The sequence below is a fragment of the Drosophila sulfurigaster genome, chromosome 3 (assembly GCF_023558435.1).
Source record: "Drosophila sulfurigaster albostrigata strain 15112-1811.04 chromosome 3, ASM2355843v2, whole genome shotgun sequence".
Classification (NCBI taxonomy): Eukaryota; Metazoa; Arthropoda; class Insecta; order Diptera; family Drosophilidae; genus Drosophila; species Drosophila sulfurigaster.
In genome coordinates this window covers 13792945-13813525 of record NC_084883.1, presented here as the reverse complement: position 1 = coordinate 13813525, position 20581 = coordinate 13792945, and the positions used below count along the sequence as shown (strand labels likewise).

Here is a 20581-nt window from a genome sequence, read left to right as displayed (position 1 = left end):
CAAAACATCGATATTATTCCCTCACAAATAACTGTCCGCGAGTTGAAATTAAAGATCAGATAATTATTAAAGATTAAGAAAATAAAGGACTACAAGCATTAGAAATTGTCTTTAAAAATTTGTCGAATATGGCCGAATTAAATGTGGGGCCACCTAAAAAAATATTTAACGGCATAAATGATGTATGGTTAATATAAGTCCTTTAGTATGTCCTTACTACAATGATAATAAAGCAAATCCCCCATATAAAAAAGTTCTTAACAATTTTGAATCGTGAACAAAATTTAAATGCAAAGTCAAGTGGTTAGAAAAACTGCTTGCTTATTGGGCTAGCTTCTGAATTTAAATAGATCAAATAATTTATTTTTTGATGCTTTGTGTTCAAAAGAAATTTTAGTTTTGTTTTTTTAAATTGCATTCGATATTTAAAATGGGCTCTTAAACTGTACAGTTTGACATGAACAATCGTTTGTTGATATAACGAGAACGTGGTTGGCCAGCACATATTATATGTTAGGTTGACCATATAACAAAAATACCAAAGTATCACCGCAGTTTGGAGTTACGCTATTTAAGGCAGTCGCCCACAATTCGTTTAGGTCACACTGAGCCGGTCCTCAGCTTCGCCTGGAAAAAATTGATCAGCTGAAAAAAACGTTTCTAGAAAATCTAAATAAAACGTCAAAGACAATTTGCAAAAGTAATAACTAAAAAATCAATTTATTAAAAATAATACGTGCATTTATTAAATAAGTTAAAGAAAAATAACAACGTGCTTACATATTTTTTGAGGTAAGTTTGACCTCTGCATGTGCATGTTCGTGTGTGTTGTGTGTGTTAATCTTAGACTACTAGAAAATCAGTTTATTTTTCTTAAGCAACCCGTTGTATTGCTCTGTTGTTATTCTATTCGTGATAGCTGCAAAACTAGCTTATCCGACGATTGACTTTCTTCATTATATATGTAAGCTAAGAAGCCATTAAGTTGTCAGCTCTACTGTTGCAATTTTCCAGAAGAGGGCGTCAACTAACAAGAGGAGAAGCCTAAAGTTTACTCTAACCAGTTTTCTCCTTGTTAGCGACGCGACGACCTATAGGAAATCAATAAGCCATCGATATTGATCAAACCGAGGCATGTGCTCCCTTTAGTCACGTAACTTGAACAATTTTCCCAACATTTTCTTTTGCGCGTGTACGCAAAACAAACACAAATACACACACACACAAACGAGGGCGCTAAACATGTGTTTGGTTGCTGGTTATATCTTCTCGTTATCGATATCTCAGCGTTGTCCCTTTTTCTGTGCTATCTAGATTATTGTCCTCTGAGATTTGTGGGTACACACATCAAGTATGTACGTAGTGTGTGTACACTGACTTTTCACATCCCATCTCGTCCGGGCTGCGCAACACACGCATACACATGCATTCGCATTGCTTACATATGTTTGTGAATGTGTGGAGCTGATATAGAACGTCGCTAATAAACAACAATAATAGAAGGCAGAGGCAAACAATTGAGGGCAAGTGGTTGGTTGGTTAGTTGTTGTTTTTGCTTATCAACCGGCCTCCATCCTCGCCCGCTCCCTCTCCCACTTTTCGTTTGCTGCTCATTTGCCGAAAGCATTTTGCCGGTGTTTCTACAAATTCATTCGTAAAAGTTCGCTCGCAGCACAAACATCGGCACACGCATACATGCAATCATATTCAGAGACGAAACAGCGGCCAAAACAAAACAGCAAAACTACGCAGTATGTTTTTGTTTTTCCTTTGCGTTTCAATAACAAATACCGCATGGTCCCACATATAATATATACCCCTTACATAAGACATTGTAATTATAAATATCGCTTTAATTGCCAAAATAAAATGACCGGCAAATTCCGCTAACAAAAGAGAGAGAACAAAGAGCGCACAACTGAGAGAGCTATTAAAATATGTAGAGATAGAGAGAGAGGGACAGGGAGAAGAGTCGTCATTGATTATGAATTTTGCTAAAATAGTCATATAAATGCTTATTTCTATACTTGATGATAAGTCATCGATTGAAACCTACGACAATTGTCTACGTCAGACTACGACTTTTGCTAAAAATCAAATCAGTTTCAAATATTGCATCAGCTGGCCAGTGTTGTCAGTTCTAAAACCTTCTGTCTGAAGTTAAATAGCCAAAAAAAAGCTAAATTTTCAACAACTTTGCGGACGAGTTTTGTTGTTTTGTTTTGTTTTTATATTAAAAAAAGAACAAGTACATTCAATTGCATTATTCAACATTCTATTTGTAGCTAAGTAACTGATACTGATATACAACTTTTTACATTTAATTATTTGTATTATTGCAGCTGAGTCTATAAAAAAAGCAAGAATTTACTGTGTAGTTAAATATGGTTAATACAAAAATGTGAAATTCGCGAAATGACGTCTAAGTTTTGATATCTAGAAATATGACAATAAAATAAAAGTAAAGTAAAAAGAAAATTAGATCATTTCTATCTTAAAAAGCAATATGAAGAAAAAATCTCAAATTTAGCAATATTATACAGAAAATAGCTAACAAAATAGCCAAGTTGTCAACACTGCCTCAGCTATCAATGCTTTACTGTTTTACCTTCACTAATTGTTTTTATCTCTTTTTCTATATTGCAGAACCAACTAGAACAAATCAAGAACAACAACACAACGTTTAATCGCATTTCTACGGCTACGTGTTCCTTAACTAATAACTAATAATAAATCTTATAGTGCAACAAGTGAATTTAAAATTATAGTAAAGTGCAAAACATAGAGAGAGAGAGAGAGAGATCGATAGAGTGCGTGAGTGAAAAAGAGACGAGTGCGTGAGTGATTTGTGATAAGCTATGTCCGCTTCCACACGTAATAAACACTCCAAGCATGGCAATACGAAGCTCGACATAGACAAGGACGAGTTCGAGCGCATTCGCAAAGCTCTCGACAACGAAGAGTTCCGTAAATTGTTCTTCGATTACGTCGACGAAATACAAGATCCGGAGAATCGCAAGCTCTACGAACAGGAGATTGCACAGCTGGAGAAGGAGCGTGGCGTTGACATCACGTTCATACACCCAAAGCCGGGCTTTGTCGTTAAAACGGTCATCGATGGCGAAATCAAGTGTTTCATCAACATTGCCTCCTCAGTGGAGGTGGCCAGACCCAACAACGAGATGATGGTTAACCCGGACACCGGGGAACGTGGTCTCAGCTGGTCCATTCCCATGGCACAAGCGCCGCCGCATGATGATGTGGATGCCAAGCAGAAGTTGTGCAAGGTTTACGATGTGGTCTTTCATCCGGATGCACTGCATCTGGGCAAACGCAATGCAAAGTTTCGCCAATGCCTCTTGGACACCGCCCTGGATGGCGTGGAGCGGGAGTATAATGTGAAACTGGATCGGGCGAATCTCAAGTTCCCCAAGCTCGACTACAAGGGCATCGCACGTCCCACTGTGATACGCAAGCTGGCCAAGAATGCCAGCGAAGAGGATCGCGAACCGCATCCCCTGGAGCATATGTACCCCAAGAAGCCAGACACTGAGAATCCATTGCCCAAAGTGCTGCCCATGAAGACCAAGATCACCGCACCACCCAAATTCACGGTGCCCAAGTATAGCATCAAGCAAAGCCACGCTGTCGATCTGTCCGAGTACACGGATGAACTGGACGCCAAGCTGCAGGCCACTGTGCCCAGTTCCCTAGTTGTCGAGATCGAACTGCCGCTACTCAACTCCACGGCAGACTGCCAGCTGGATGTGACAGAGAAGTCAGTCTACTTGCTGAGCGAGCGTCATGGTGCCAAGTATCGCCTAAAGCTGGATCTACCCTACAAGGTGGATGACAAAGCTGGTAATGCACGCTTCGACACCGAGCAGCGACGTCTGTGCATCACGTTGCCTGTGGTGCGTTGCACCGCCCGGCAACAGCGGCAAATGCATGACTCTGTGCGTCTGCTGAGTCGTGAGGACAGTGGCGTGGAGCTGAGCTCCCACAGCGAGCACAGCGAGTCGCCCGCCGAGGAGGAGGAGACAGAAGTCGAAGGCGAAGGCGCAGCTGAGACCAGCGATGCCATCGTGGAACAATCCCCAGCTACCAATGCATGTAAGTAGAAGACAGTGAAAAAACAAGTAAGAAAGCTACAGTCGATTGTACTCGACTGTGAGATACCCGCTACCCAATTTGATTAAAAGCAATATATTTTGCGGTATTATTCTCAAAATATACCGAATATACTACAAATATACTAAAAATATACCAAATGGTATGTTTGGTAATACGATATAGTACCGCATTCAAAATATACCATAGACGGCACAATATACCAGATTGTTAGCCAAAGCAACTAAGACCCCTAGTAAGTAGGCGTTTTTGCCCACACAAAAGTATTTCTTTAATAACTTCGACAATTTTTATCTGATCGCAAGGAATAATAACATCTATAGTAATTATTGTATATACCAAAATTCACAACATTAACTTTAAAATTACGCTTGTTATTCGATTTTTTTGATTTGCGGGGGCGGAAGTGGGCGTGGCAAAAATTTGAAACAAACTTGATCTGCGTGCAAACATAACAAAAGCTGTCGAAACAAAATTATAGCTCTATCTCTTAGAGTCTCTGAGATCTAGGTGTTCATACGGACAGACGGACAGACACACAGACGGACATGGCTAGATCGTCTCGGCTGTTGACGCTGATCAAGAATATGTATACTTTATAGGGTCGGAGATGCCTCCTTCTACCTGTTACATACATTTCCTGTCGGCACAAAGTTATAATACCCTTCTACCCTATGGTTAGCGGGTATAAAAAGCGCTTTTAACTTTTGAGAATATAGAACTTTAAAGTTTAGGTGTCTTCAAAAAATATTTGTACTTTGAAAACTAAAGCTACAGGGCAGAAAGAACAACTCCCTAGGTTTTCAGATGATTAATATTATAACTAATTTTTGTTGAAAATAGTACAATTCCAATAATAGTAAAGTACCATACTTGCATGCTATTTAACACATTTAAATTATTTAGTTTAACAAATTTTTTTTTTTTTATTTTTTTTTTATTTTGCATATTTGTGAAATTTGTAATATTTCATTTATTTGATTTCATTTGCTAGTGTCGAAAGAATTTCTAGCGTGAGACACTATTTACAGTGAAAAAATACTGAAACAATAGTAAAAATAAGTAAAGATTATTTTTATTCTTATTCTTTGCTTAGGAACTTTTTTCTATAATCAAGAGCCTTAAGATTCATCTTTATTCAAAACACAAAAATGTTTCGGTAAATATTTGTTTACTTTAGATAGAGTCGCTCGCGACATTTTCTACAGAGAAATGCGCATATCCAAATTACAATGAAAACCTTTAAATTACTTTTTAAATTAGTTGTCTAATGTTTTCAAGCGAAGGTTTTCCCACTTGACATGGCCTTTAATACATTCTTATGAAACTTTGCATATGCAAATTAAACCTCTTACAGTTAATTGCCATTTGGTGTAACAGATGGTTGTGCAATTTCCACTGAATGTTGACATATTCCCATCAGTTCTCTCTAATGTATCAGTTATCGGAAATTTCCTCAATACCTTCTAACACATTTCTCCCCCCTTCCATCTTTTAGTCCCACCCACTGCCGAAGTGTCGCCCCGCTCGTTCCTACAACATCATCTACATTACCAGCTGCCCGCCAAGTTCGATTGCAATGTGCTGGACAATGTGATGGCCTTTGTGCTGCACGTGCCCAACGTACAACCAGATTCCATACAGACGCTGCAGCTGCCACGCAGTCTGCATCTGCAGTTCGCCTCTATGGGCAGCGGCTATTATCCCACACATTATGCTCTGTTCGTGCAGCTCAGCGAGGAGGTTGATCCTCAATTGGTCATCGATCATGTCGAGGCCGATGCCTCTGATGAGAATGTGGTGTTGAGGCTGTATATGAGCGCTGGTTGCGAGACTATGCCAAGCTATCTGGCTGGATCCGATAGCAATGATCTCAAAGAGTATGCGTTGGGCCATCACAAGGACAGCGACGACGAAGAGTTGGAATGCAAGCAGTCGCTGCAGGTGAGCATGGATCACAATGAGCTTGAGCAGGCTGTGGAGGTGACCATTGCACCGCCAGACAGCATGGACGGCAAGGAAAAGGGTGCTGGTGGTGAGCCACATCCCCAAGCGGAGGTGGAGGAGGAGCACGAGCAACTGCATCAGCACAAGAAGCCTAACAAGAAGCAGCGTAAGCGCAACAAGCGTTCGCTGTCCGAGTCCGCTTGCGAGGACCTTAAGGCTGAGGAGCAACATCACGCCCAACAGCAGAAGCAGCAATCGGAGCGGCAGCAAATGAAGCACTCGACTCCGGAGCAAGTGGCAACGCAGCCGATGGCAACGTTGAAGCTGCCGCAGCGCAAGCAACGCAGCTTCTCCGAGTGCAATGACAGCAGCGGCAGCAGCAGCGTGCATCATCGCGGCATCCTCAAGCGATTCAGTCGCTATGGACCACGTCCCTCTATGTCGGACAGCTGCTCGTCCATTGATGACTACTCCTCATCGTATTCGTGCTCGGTGGACGCAGCGGGCGCTGGTTTCTCTCAATCATTTGGCGGCATACCCGAGGAACGTGTCGGGGGAGATGACGCAGGTCTTTCGGAGAGCTGCAAGAAGACTGTTAGATTTAATGATCACATCATGAAGCAAGTGTTTAGGTGAGTCTCAAAATAGTCATCGCACTTTAAACCAATTCACCTAAATTGAACTCAATATTTTTCCTTTTTGTAGACTCGATTCGAGCATTCTGGGGCAACGGAAGAAGAATCAAAAGCGTCGCGATTGCAAATTGCGGGCACAGCAGCGTCGCCTCAGCGAGGGCGATTCAGCGGATTACGAAGACAGCGTCGTCACTGGCCAGCAGCAGCAGCAATCCGTTCACAAGGTAAGCTTCTGTGCTTCTGTGTTTGCCTGGCATTTATCATAATTAAATTAGTGCAAGCTGGCGAAACGCGAAATGCCATAACAGTAATTGGGCAGACGCAAATATTGATTATCTAGTCATAGTGTTAGATTCTCCATTGTCAATGCTAGACGTGTGCTTGTGCGAGGGTGTTGATTAGATGATTGTTTGTTCTCCATTTAGTAATTGTGCGAATTGTGCCCGAAATAGCATCAACAATTGTGCACCTTAAGCAAACCGTGAACCACTTCGTTCCGGCTTGCCGCGTGTCAATTACAAATGTGTAGCAAAAACTAACAAAGAATAAGTTCTGACCCTCCCCCCTTAGCTAGCGCTCGCAACGATCAATTGAAGGTCACATGATATCAAGTCAGATGAGATAATCGCTGCGCTTTAGTTTCTGAATGCGCAGTTCATGTTGTTAAGGCATGACAATTTTGTAATAGTTCAAATGCACAAATACGAATAGAAGTTTCCAGCTTTGTTCTTTCATAGTTGAAATTAATTTTACAACTTGTGTTTTTTTCGGAGATTTATTATTATTATTATAAATTGGTTGTCTATTTAAAGCCAATCAATCATCAAAGCATTTCTTAAAATATCCAATTTGTTGTTTTTATTTTTTGACAATTTACAATTTGAATTAATAACATTTCAGTTCTTTTTGTTGCATTAGGTATTTAGGTATTTACTTAAATATCATTAATAGCTATCTTGTGTATTCAATTAAACATTGTTGACAATCTTGTGATTGCTGAATTAATTTTAACCTATATGCATAGGTATTATTATTTCTTTGTAGATCATGGAGTTCATTGCATAAAAAGTGTACTTAGTAATGGAATTGTCACTCCGTTTGTTGTATTTGTCATTTATTTTGTGGTCATTTATTTGCGCCGTCTCTTGAATTGTTTATTTACTCAATAAACGCTTTAAAAATCAATCAAAATTCTCAGACTGTTTATTGGAAATTGAAAAAAGTATTTATTTAGCTTTGACAGAAACAATATTAGCATAACTTTGACAGGTCTTTGAGGGGGACACGCTTATCCCCTTAAAAATTTGTCGGTAATCAATACTTTATTGACATATCTAATTTCCGAAATTTGTTATTTACATTTTTTATAGACTGCTGGCAACGCACAGTATTTCAAGCAGCAGAATCATCGTCATGGCAAGGATAACAAGAAGCATGCCTTCCATGACAGCGGCCTCGACTTGACTGGCGGAGGTTCCTCAACTAAGTGCAACAAGAATTACAACGAAGAGGAGAACAAACGAAACGAGGCAGACGCTAAGAACGCAATGATGTTTGAAATGGACGAAGACGATGATGATGATGAGATGTAAGAACTCAACTACAAAGTAACAAAAATGAAAGTTTTGGAGGCAAGTTTTCAATTTTTTGAAACCACTTTTTATTGTACTAATGGCTTTTTTGAGAGTTTCATATTGTTTTTTCTCTTTTTTTTGAATAAATGTTAAGACACTCGCTCAATTTAAAAATAACCATATACAATTGCAAATTGTTTAGGTGCAATCAGGGCAAAAACCACAAAAAAAAAAGAATCAAAAGATCAAAAATTGAAAGAAAACAAAAGAACAGAGCAGGAACACATAAAATCTTATGTACATGGTTATATATATACATATATAAAATATATTATTAATTGATGATTGTTATTTAATTTGGTTAAAACTCATTGGAAATTGTTAAAAGCAACGTACATAAGTAAATTTTAGATTATTTGTAAAGTGCACATCCTCATGCGATTATTATACACATACATATACACATACACCCACATAAAATATATATAAATTAATGTAAAACACAGCTCTCAATAAAACAAAAATATCAATAGTTAACAAAGCATATACATCAAGATAACACACAAAAACATACATACATTTAACATTAACACCACACCACATCGGCATACGTAGCGTATAAGCGATATATACATGAACTGTGCTGCAGACAATGAACTTGTGGCATTTTAACTTTTTTAGTCGAATAAAAAGTTACAAAATATATATACACTCTATATATACAGAATCATCAAAATCGTTGCTCGATCTGTTGCCGAATATGTGGCATTTGTTGCATCTCCCTCCGCTTCACCTCCAGCACATACAGCACAGGACAATCCAACGAACCGCATTGCAAGTCACCCAGTCGTCCACAGCACGCCTGACAGATCTGCTGGGTCAGTCGATAGCCACGCTCTAGATGTGCCAGCCGAGCATGCAATGTGACCACACATTTGCTTGCATTTCGTGCACAATCCGAACAGATGCCCGCCTTCGTCTGGCGGCCACAATCGATGATGCAGTTGGTCGTCGAGAAATACTGCGATATGGTGGACTTGGCGCTGCCGCGATTCATCAGCTCTCCGGCTGTGGACATCGCTGGCGTCATCAGCAGTTTGCGTGGCAGATTGCTGAACCTACAAGAAAATAGGAATTTAATGGATTGCTTTGTGGTAGCTTTTTTCCTTTGCTTACCATTCATTCACATCGGCGCCAATGAGCAGCAGGCAGCGATTCAGCGGCGGTATAATGGCCTTGGTGATGTAGTAGATGGCATTGATCTTGTATCCCTCGTTGGCCAGCACCTCGTGCGGATGACGCACAAGGCGTATCAGCTGCATGCCCGGTGGTCCGTTGATGATGCAGAAGGGCACACGCTCGCCACGACGCGGAACCCGTCGCGGATCCTTTTGCATCCATTTGCTAGGGGGAGGGTTTCATATAGAAAGCAGTTAAGAATGTAGAGTATTGGTTTGCTAACATTTTAAACTAGTTAAAGAAAAACTGGAAATAAATTATAATATTAGTATACAAATTGTATTTTGAGATGTCCCATTCTCCATTTTCGAAACTGTTTCGTGAAGATCGTTAGATTGATTTCAGTTCACAATATAAGAGTTTTGATCAATTTTAAGTTAAGCAAGTAAGAAAGCTACCATCGAATGTGCTCAACTTTGGGATACCCACTTTTAATAAACACAAAAGGTATGCTTTATTCTTGAAATAAATATACCAAAGGATATATTTGATATATTGATAGTTCTATATAATTCAAAATATACCATAGACTACAAATTATACTATATTTTAGCTAAGAACAAATAACCTATTGCAGAAGGCGTTATTCCGAAACAATAATATTTCTTAAATAATTGTTACAATTTTTATCTGATCGCAACTAATTTTGTAGAAAACACAAAACTGAAGTTTCTGTTGTATGTACCAAAATTAATGACTGTAGCTCAAAATTATGCTATTCGATTTGCGGGGGCGGAAGTGGTGTCGAAGAAAAATTATAATTTCTTCTCTAATATCATATGGATGGATGGGCGGACAGACAAACGGACATGGCTGTATCGTCTTGGCTGTTGACGGTGATCAAGAATATATAATTTAAAGGGAGAGTAGTATGAGTAGGGGATATAACAAAGGTTCTCTAAATTACTAAATTTCTAAGCAATTCAAAAATATACCAAAGGGCATATTTGTTATAGTATACAAAATATACCAAGTTGTCAGTCAAATCAAAAAGGACGCGACTGCAGCAGACGTTTTTTTTAATTTTTTAAATGACTTCTCCAATTTTTATCTAATACCAATTAGGAATCAAAAATACTTTAGTAATAGTGTAATCTCTATAAAAACTAGCTGCTTACCGTGTCAACTCCAGCGCTGGCACACAAGCCGTTGGCTTGTAACCGTTGAGGCCGCGAAACTCCTTGGCGAATATAAGATCCTGTAAATTGGCGCGCCCCGACAGCAGCTTCGTAAACTGCCGACACACATACTGCTTGATCTGGCTGACATCAGCCGTCTCGAACAGCAGTCGCAGCACCTTCTCCAGCATTTTTGCCACCGCCGGGCAGCCATCGCGACGCACTGTCTCAATGCCCTTCGCCTCATAGACGGGCTGCTCTTGATCAGCCGTCTCATACATGTAGCCGACGTAGCGCTTCTTGGTCTGAAGTAGACATGGCTGATAGACCTTCTCGAGCTTGAGCTTAACGGGATGTGGATTCATCTCGGTCACCGCCTGGGCAATCTCTTCGCCAATGCGAAATGCCTCGGCTCGATTGCGTCCCGGCACCAGCACGAACATCGAATCCGTATCGCCATAGACGACGCGCACCTTCCACTTCTCATTCATCTCCACCAGCTTGATGGCACGCTCGAGCGTCTCCCGTCCCTTGGAGACCACCGAGTCACCCACTTCCACGGCGGGCATGCGTCCACTGAAATTGGCTGCCGTATAGCCATAGGTGACATTGGCCATCAGCTTCAGGCCAAGCTGCCGAGAGTGAAGCACTCGCTGCAATGCAGAGCTATCTTTATGCAACTTCATCGACTGCTTGACCATCTGTCTGGTGTCCAGAATTTCGCTCAGCATGCGTGGCAAAATTCCCTCGCGCACTTCTCGCTTCACAAAGACCACGCCACAGGGCGACACCGTCACCAGATTGCGCTCCAGCAGTTGCTGCAACAGCTGACGCGACACACGCAGCTGCGAAGCGCCAAACTCAAAGGTTGTGCTGCTGCCCAGATGCTCGACGCGACCCAGACACGTGGAGAAGCAGTAGTTGTAACCGATGATCATGCTGGGGTACAGACTCTGAAAGTCGAGCACAATCAGCGGATCCGCATAGAATCGAGACTCGGGTTCCATGATCAGCGCCAGATATTCAGGGGCTCGCATGTGGGCACGTTGTTGCACGCTCGGTGACAGCGGCACCAGGTTCTTTGGCTTGGCAATGCTGAAGGGAGGAACAATTTCAAGATTAATATAGCAGTAGAGGTAGGTAGTAGTAGACAATGTATTATGTTTTTGGCATAATGAATACCTAAAGTAAATGGATTATGGTAAGATAATATCATTTATAGATTAACAACTCAAATTATGATTTGCAAAACTGAATTTCAAAATAGGAGGATAATACAATATTAAACAACTCAATCCCAACTTTCGCCTGCGAGATTCTTTAGCTTTCTTTGAAATACTATATAATATACTAACGTAAAATATTATTTAAGTTTTTGAGGGAATATTAATCAAAGGAAGATATTACTACAAGGATATCAAATATAAATAGATTATTGAAATATTTGTATTCCAGTTAAGGAATGATGTGATACAAGTAAGAAAGCTACAGTCAAGAGTGCTCGAGTGTGAGATATCCGCTACCCATTTTGAATAAAAGCAAAACAGTGCGGTATTATTTTAAAAATATACCAAACTAATAAATTTCAAAAATACAAAATAGTAGTATATTGATATAGTTTTAGATTAAAAATATACCATAAAGTACAAAATATAACAAGCTCTGTCAAAAATTATATCTTTATCTCTTATAGTGTCTGAGATCTAGGGGTGCGGACAGACGGACTCTGGGCAAAGGTGTCAAGATTTCTTTCCTTGGTAGTATAGTGTGATATAGTTATAATGTATTTTATATATATTTCTAGTCAATCTATTATATACTCTACTTTTATACAAACTCAGATATTTCTTACTTACCGCAACATCATGCTCTCCACACGAAACTGAGATCCTCGCGACAGCACCTCGTAGAACTGTATGCCAATGAGCTTGGCCATTTCACTGGTGCGTCCCAAGAGATCTAGTTGCCCAAGCAGCGCCAGAGTGCCGCGAACACGTTCGAGGTAATACTCCAGGACAATCCAGCGAGTGCAAGGCGAGGCAAACCAATCGCTGAGCATACGGGGACTGTGCCAGGGACAACGCTTGTGCAGGATGTGATACATGACATTCTCAAAGGTGTACGATGTGAGCGCAATCTCGGAGCGCATCAGACGCCACACATCCAGCAAGATGCGACCGCAGAGTTTCATCTCTACATCGAGATCTGTGAACTGTTCGCGATCCTCGTCGACAAAGTCGCGCACTTTCTGGGAGGGCACACGCGACAACAGTGGCGCAATGTTGAAGCACAAATGCTTGGCACGCTCGATGACATAGCCCCAGGAGCTCATCTCGATCTCGTAGCCCGCATAGATGTCCGCATCCCAGCGTGTGCAGAGCGCCAGCAATGCCTCAAAAGCTTGTGCTTCGCTCTGCACAACTTGCAGCTCAATATCCGCATCCAAGCCATGGTGACGACCCTCGTTTAGCAGATCGGAGGCATCGCTAACGATAATGTAGCCACAGGCTTTGCTGGGCAGCGTTTCGCCCACTGTCGCTGGCGGCAAACTGTGCTCGATGGCATAGAACAAACAACGAATCTCGTCGTGCATCGGATCTGGTTGCAAGTCCTCGCGCGTCGCCACAAACACTTCCAGCGTCATGATGGTCAAATAGTTGCACTGCAATAAACATTATTTATTTATTTACGTGTTTAATTGTTATACAAAATTCAAACAACAAACAAAAAAGTAAGAAAATTACAGTATTAATTTCAAATTATACCAAATTATACTACAAAAATACTGAAAAACACCACATGCTGCATTGGGTATTTAAAATATAAATATATCATATTGTCCATACAAAAGTATTAGTTTAATAACCTCTATACTTTTGATCAGTTCGGAACTAACCATAAACCATAAGACCATGGAACCATAAAAACTGTAGTTATTATTGTATGTATCAAAAATTGATAATCTGGCTCCAAATATACCTTTATTATTCGATTTTTACCGATTTGCGGGGTGGAAGTGGGCGTGGTCACAATTTCCAACTTGATCTGCGTGCAAAAATAAGAAGTGCTGTCGAAAAAAAATGGTATCTCTATAGTCTCTGAGATCTGGGTGTTCATGCAGACGGACAGACAGGCAGACAGACTGAGACAGCTATTGACCATGATCAAGAATATATATACTTTATAGGGTCGGAGATGCCTCACTTTGCCTGTTACATACATTTCCTACATGTTTCCCCCCCATGTTTGCGATTTATAAACTCACCTCAATGTCTGCCTTGGCTTGCTGCAGATTCTCCAAATTAACCTTGAAGCCAAACGTGTTGTCCAGCGATGCCTGATTGAGTCCAAAACTCAGCTCGTGGCTGTTGCGACCGCCGCTCATGCTGTCCAGCTGTCGCACAAACGAACTGCGCTCCAAGGCTTCCAAGGCAGCGCTGCTGGCCACGCTCTGCTCACTCGACTGACTGCTACTTGGTTGGGGTTCATCCTGAGACGATGCCTGGAACTGCAGTTTTGTGCCACGTCGAGAGCGCACTTTGTTGCTCAAAGCATGACGCTGACTTGAAGCTGGCGTCAAGGACACGGACATGGGCGTTAGACTGATGCCGCTGCAATCAAGTTCGCCATCCTCATCCGCCGCCGCACCATCGCCCTCATTCAGCATCATGGTAATCTTCTGTCTCTTGATCTTGATGGGACTATCCACATCGTTTCGCTCCTCCACCCTTTCGCCATGTCCTTTTCGCTGCTGGTGTAGCTCGCGTGCCTTCAGCCAGAGTTTGGCATCCTGTCTGCTCGGCGCACTAAACGCTGGCTCAATCACAATTCGCTTCTCGGTGCTAAAGTATTCGCGTATTTGACCCGCAGTCTTATAGCGTTGCAATATTGCAGGTCCCCCAATCTGTAGAAGTTGCTTACGTCGCCAAGCAGCCAGGCCACGATTGCTGGGCAGCACACAGCTCTCGAACGGTTCCAGATCGTTGAGCTTGTTGCCGGGTATGCGCAGCACTAGAAATCCCACCTCGGTCATTTTGCTCACATCCGCGGGATTGCTGTAGAAGGGCTGCTGAAAGGTGTACTCGGGATAATCGAGTTTGCGACAGCCAAGAAGCACTTCATCGTAGCTGGGCGGCAGCTCGAGAGGTGTGATGACAAACGAGGATTTGGTGGAGTTGTTGCTTGGCTGAGCAACTGTTTTCTGCTGTGCATTGGTTTGTGGACTGCTCAGATCTTCGCTGAAAACAGAGGGACTATTGATCATGAACGAGTGTTCGTAGAAACTTCGCATCAACTCGGGGGTGTTGTCCTCTTGGCTTTGCGGACTGCAGTGCGGTGTGTCCAGAACTTCCATGGGTTCAACAGTTGGTGTGGTCGTTAGAGAAGGGATTGGTGTTCGAGCAGGAGCTTCCAACGCTGATGACTGAGTTTCGAGTGGAGTTGGACTGTCCAGCACTTTTCTGAAGGATGTTCCACTTAAAGAAGGGATTGGTGTTCGAGCAGGAACTTCTAACGCTGATGACTGAGTTTCGAGTGCAGTTGGATTGTCACCTGGCAGCACATTTCTAAAAGAAGTCCTACATAAAGGAGTTCTACTAACTGGTGTTTTACTGCATAAAGTATCTTTTTCTGTAGTGCTATTCTCTGCAGTTTCCCTTGAAGGACTGTCAATAATCTTAAGTGCTTTCTGCTTTGCCATTGGACTTGCTAACCGAATGCTTGTTGGCGTCGCATTCTTGGCTAACAATGTGTCCCGAAAACTTCTTCGCAATCGTCTCAAATTTGGCGTTTTTCTTAGCTTCGGCAGTGAACGATCGCTTTCTGTATCGGAGACAATAGTTTCATCCTCTTCGCTGGCAGCAACTGGCGATTCAAGCAGTGGTTTTCTTATATCCAAATTTGGCCTAGTTTCTACTACAATTTCTTCTGTTCTTGACGTGGTTGGTGGTTCAATTTCTCTTACAGACTTTTGACCTTTTGTTGATATCTCAGTGTCTGCAGATTGCTTTTCCAACTCAGCTTCAACTCTTTGAGTAGCAGGAGAATCTGAAGTCACCACTTTCGGCAAGGAGTTGTGATCGCTTGCGATATCTCCAGACTCTTTCCTTTTAATCAATTCAGTTGCAGTCTCAACTTGTGCTTTAGCTTTTGATTTCACAATCTTTTTACTTTGAGGTGGAACCTCCTTTGCTTCCTGTTTACTGTAGTTGCGAGCACTTCTGCGTGGCTTTTTATCTTCTTCTGATCTCGCTGATGTTTCTTTTGTCGCCATAAAAATTTCAGACATTTTAGGATTCTTCTGACGCGGCGTTAGCGAGCACACGATATGTGTTTTATCCAAGTCCTGCGCTCGATTTCGCAAACTGCGACGAAGTGGTGTTCTAAAAGAACGCATTCTATGAATAAACGAATTATAAATTGGGTTTAACTTACTGTTCCTTTGTTGCCGCTGCTCGTGTCGACTCCTTCAGAGCCTCTGGCGGTGCCGAGATAGTTTTGCGACGTAGTTCCGTCATGGCCAGCTTCTTGCGCAACGTCAGCGCTGGATTACTAAAGATAATTTCTGAATTATTCAGGTAGGCAAAGTGATTTCGATGCACTCACCTTTTAACTGTGTCCAGCTGCTGGCTGAGCTGAATGGGCATAACAGGTGACTCCGTTGAGCTCTCTAAATTTATAAGATTGTAGTTAATATTTAATTTTATTAGTTCTTGGTCTAAAACGATCACTAAAATTATAAAAATAAGTAAGAAAGCTACAGCAAAATGTACTCGACTGTGAGATACCGGCGATCCATTTAAATAAAACCATATTCTAAAAATATAACAAATTATTATACTGCACAATTACTAAAATATACTGAAAGCTACATTTGGTATATTAATATTAAAAGCATACCAAATACCAAAGTAAAAAATATACCGGACTGTCAGCAAATGCAACTATGACCCGATTTAAATTATCGTTTTTTGTCATACAAAAGATTTTTATACCCGCTACCCATAGGGTAGAAGGGTATTATAACTTTGTGCCGGCAGGAAATGTATGTAACAGGTAGAAGGAGGCATCTCCGACCCTATAAAGTATATATATTCTTGATCAGCGTCAACAGCCGAGACGATATAGCCATGTCCGTCTGTCCGTCCGTCCGTCTGTCCGTATGAACACCTAGATCTCAGAGACTATAAGAGATAGAGCTATAATTTTTTTTCGACAGCATTTGTTATGCTTGCACGCAGATCAAGTTTGTTTCAAATTTTTGCCACGCCCACTTCCGCCCCTGCAAATCAAAAAAATCGAATAACAAGCGTAATTTTAAAGCTAGAGATACGAATTTTGGTATATACAGTAATAACTATAGTAGTTATGATCCCTGAAAATTTGGTTGCGATCAAAAAAAATTGTGGAAGTTATTAAAGAAATACTTTTGTATGGGCAAAAACGCCTACTTACTAGGGGTCTGAGTTGCTTTGGCTGACAATCTGGTATATTGTGCCGTCTATGGTATATTTTGAATGCGGTACTATATCGATATACCACATATACCATTTGGTATATTTTAAGTATTTTTGCAGTATATTTGGTATATTTTGAGAATAATACCGCAAAATATATTGCTTTTATTCAAAATGGGTAGCGGGTATCTCACAGTCGAGTACACTCGACTGTAGCTTTCTTACTTGTCTTAAATAATTTCTGCAATACAGGAATCATAAAAAATGTATATACCAACAATATAATCTCAAAATTTCCCATGTTATTTAATTTCTTCCGGTTTGCGGCAAAAAATTTGAAACGAACTTGATTTGCGTGCAAAAATAGAAAATGGTGTCGAAAAAAATTTCATCTCTATCTCTTATAATTTCTGAGATATATGTATATAGATGTTCACACGGACGGACAGACAGACAGGCATGGCTATAACTTCTCGAATGTTGACGGTGAGCAAAACTGTATATACTATATACTGTTATTCCAATCTTCAACTTTACTCACTTTGCGCCGATTTGCTGACTATGGTCAGAGGCAAAGGAGCATATTTCTTGGCCGCACTTGACTTGGGAGTGCGTGGTTGTTGCCTGCTGATGCGACTCTTGGGTGTTGTGGGCGTGCGTGGCGGACTACGCTGTGTTTTGCCTTTGTCGTTGGCCTTCTTGGGCGTACGCGGCAGTTGATCATCGGCGCCATCGACTTGCGGCATTTTCACAGACTTATCGGCGTCCGATTTGGGTTGACTTTGCGTTAGCTTCAGCAGCAATTCATCGATGTCATCTAAAGCCACCGAAAAGTCATGCATATTTCCAGCAGCCGTCTCTTCATCTGAACTGTCGTCTTCATGCTCCGACAACGGTTGCTTGGCGGCTTCGGCTGCCGTCTGCTTATCCAGCAGCTCAGGAGTGAGTTCAACTAAGAAAACATAATTCAATTAAGAACATTCTGAAATTATTTGCAGCTTTCTCTTACAGTTTTTATGCTGCTGCGAAAGCGGCGCCAGCGAACTGTCCAAATCGATGTGCGATTCATTCTCATTCAGCTCCTCCAGCTGCTGCAGCACATCCAGCAACTCCAAGTCCTCCTCGCGTACTGTGAAAGCGAAGCATTAGAAATGCTGATTTCAATTTCAAAAGCATTTACTTTACAGGTGGCATCATGCGCCATTGGACCCTGCGACTGCAGAAATTGGAGCTGCTCATCCACCAGCGTATCATTTAAATAGTCAGAGTCTTCTCGCTGCTCCGTCAGCTGCACAAAACTCTGGCCACTTCCGCTTCCCGACAAATGATTCTGTATGAATGATGCATTCACCAATTGCTGCTGCGCCTCCTGTGAACATTCCTCAGGATACACCAAGTTGACCAGCAACTTTTGCAAATTGAAGGTGCGACGTTGCTCCTTGACGCTTGTCTGCAGCGTCACATGAGCAGCGCTCACTTGGCTCTGTTCCATGAGTGTTTGATCCACGCTCAATGTTTGCTCCAAGGACGACAGCTTGCTCTCCAAGGCGGTGCGATAGAAAACATCGCTTTCCGCTAGCTCAACGTTGGGACGCTCTTGTGTGGGCGGCACTTCCAAAATGGGTATCTAAAAGTAAGATTAAAGTTGTAGTTAATGTTATAAGCTCTTTTTTAAGAATAAATCTAATACCGCATTGACTTTTTGTTCATCGGCACCAAAGCTTTGTGCTAATTTCTGGCGACGCACTTGCTCATCGTGCCAAATAGCCTCAATGCCGGGATTCGTGTGCGTGGCATTCGATTTGGCCGCCAACTGAAAGCGGTTGAGTATGAAATTCGAGCTAATGTCCAGTTCCAAGGTGCTGCAGCTCACTTTTCTCGCACTGCTCAAGTCCAGCAGCTGCTGCGGCTTCACATTTGCATAGGACAACACTAGATTAAGGTAAGAAACCGTATAAAGATTAACCTTTGACTGGTAAAGCTATTGCTTACCCTCATCCTCATTGCTGCGTCGGAACTTGACCACTTCAAGAGGCACATGCAAATAACTCATGCCATACAGATTGAAGTCGATCATAAATTGCAATATATAAGGTACATGCGATTCGTGGGGATTGAAGTTCTTGTTGAGTATGGCGCCGCTTTGCAGCAGATTCGCAGCACGACGCACAAAGCGTGGATTGAACATGTAGATCTTCAGGAACTGATGCTCCACACGATGATAGCCATAGAAGGGACTACAAAATATATAGAATTTAACTAATTCAGTAATAGCCACAGCTTGCATTAATATTCAAATAAGTTTATAAGCTGCGCCTGGTTCGTGTCTTCGATAAGTACTGGTTAAAGTATAGACTATATATTGATATGTCTATTTTGTTTACTCACATTCCCTTCACCAGCTGTATTTTGAACACATGCTGTGCATCGGAGCTGCCCTGACCCAGTGATATATTCAACGCCTTGTCCAGATGCATCGCTATCTGGAGAATGCCGCGTTCCAGAGTCTCGAAGTCTCGCTTATCGTAGGGTATATAAAAGTATGGAAATACGCCATGGACATGCATGCAACTCTTCTGCCCATTGGCATTAGCGCCAAAGATGCGCACAATGGGCACCTAATAATGGTTTATATTGTATTCATTTTTAAATAATACTAAAATTTACAATTACTTACACGTTTGATTTCTTTGCCGCGCAACTCGGAGTAACATGGATCCAGTCCAAATATTGGCTTCTCCATGTAAAAGTCCGCAATGACGAGACGCAGCGAGTAAATGCCCTCGATGGTCGACATTTTGCTGTATTGTTTAGCCACATAAATTGCTTAAAATTACTTTAAATTAATGCTTTAGCTTTGAATTAACTGCAGAGCAATTTTGTTTACTTTTGCGGCTGATAATTACCAGGGCTGGCAACGTAACTTACCGCGCATTGTGAAATTCAGCTGTGACTCGTTACGACTACTTGCCATATGGTTGCGAAATGCAAAAAGTAGGCGCCATTTTTAAATATTCTTGAAGGAAATGTAAAATGCTTAAAAATGTAATTTATAACGATTTTGAATTTAGTAGTTCACACAGACTATAATTTAATATATTGTTAATTATTAAAATAAATAATTTAATTAATTAATAATTAATATAGTTTAATAATTGCTTGCAGATCATTTAATTGCATCTGTAATAACTTATGAAATTATCAGCCAGTTTTAAACAGCTGCAACCACTTTGAAACCCAGTTTAAGGAGCTGCATAATACATAAATAAGCAAATAATAATGTGAAGTTGATTTTTATGTGTAATTTCAAAAATTTGGTGCACATTCTTTATTATAATTCCACTGCCTAATGAAGCATTACATCAATTGACCGCCCATGGCACAATTTAGGGAATTACCAGACACCAATCAACCGCAGCAGATGTCGCCCAGAAAATCCCCTTGTACGTGATCTCTGCTGCGATCAAGCATACCAAGAAGCC

The 20581-nt window shown here is 41.3% G+C and overlaps 2 protein-coding genes across 2 annotated transcripts; one reads left to right on the top strand and one right to left on the bottom strand.

Annotated features, from left to right (window-relative positions):
- Positions 1–598: 598 nt before the first annotated feature.
- On the top strand, positions 599–8558 carry LOC133846400 (protein kintoun). Its single transcript, XM_062281367.1, has 5 exons — positions 599–792; positions 2647–4113; positions 5630–6710; positions 6784–6937; positions 8084–8558. Exons 2-5 carry the CDS (start codon positions 2859–2861, stop codon positions 8303–8305), a joined length of 2712 nt encoding a protein of 903 aa, XP_062137351.1. The 5' UTR covers positions 599–792; positions 2647–2858; the 3' UTR covers positions 8306–8558.
- LOC133846401 (DNA polymerase zeta catalytic subunit) lies at positions 8401–20003 on the bottom strand. Its single transcript, XM_062281368.1, has 15 exons — positions 19777–20003; positions 19488–19717; positions 19092–19336; positions 18790–19031; positions 18285–18726; positions 18109–18228; positions 17641–18051; positions 16249–16312; positions 16078–16194; positions 15362–16025; positions 13910–15010; positions 12501–13306; positions 10645–11739; positions 9464–9691; positions 8401–9405 (listed from the first exon to the last, which is right to left on the bottom strand). The coding sequence occupies exons 1-15, from the start codon at positions 19894–19896 to the stop codon at positions 9018–9020; spliced, it is 6273 nt and encodes a 2090-aa protein (XP_062137352.1). The 5' UTR covers positions 19897–20003; the 3' UTR covers positions 8401–9017.
- Between the last annotated feature and the right edge of the window lie 578 nt (positions 20004–20581).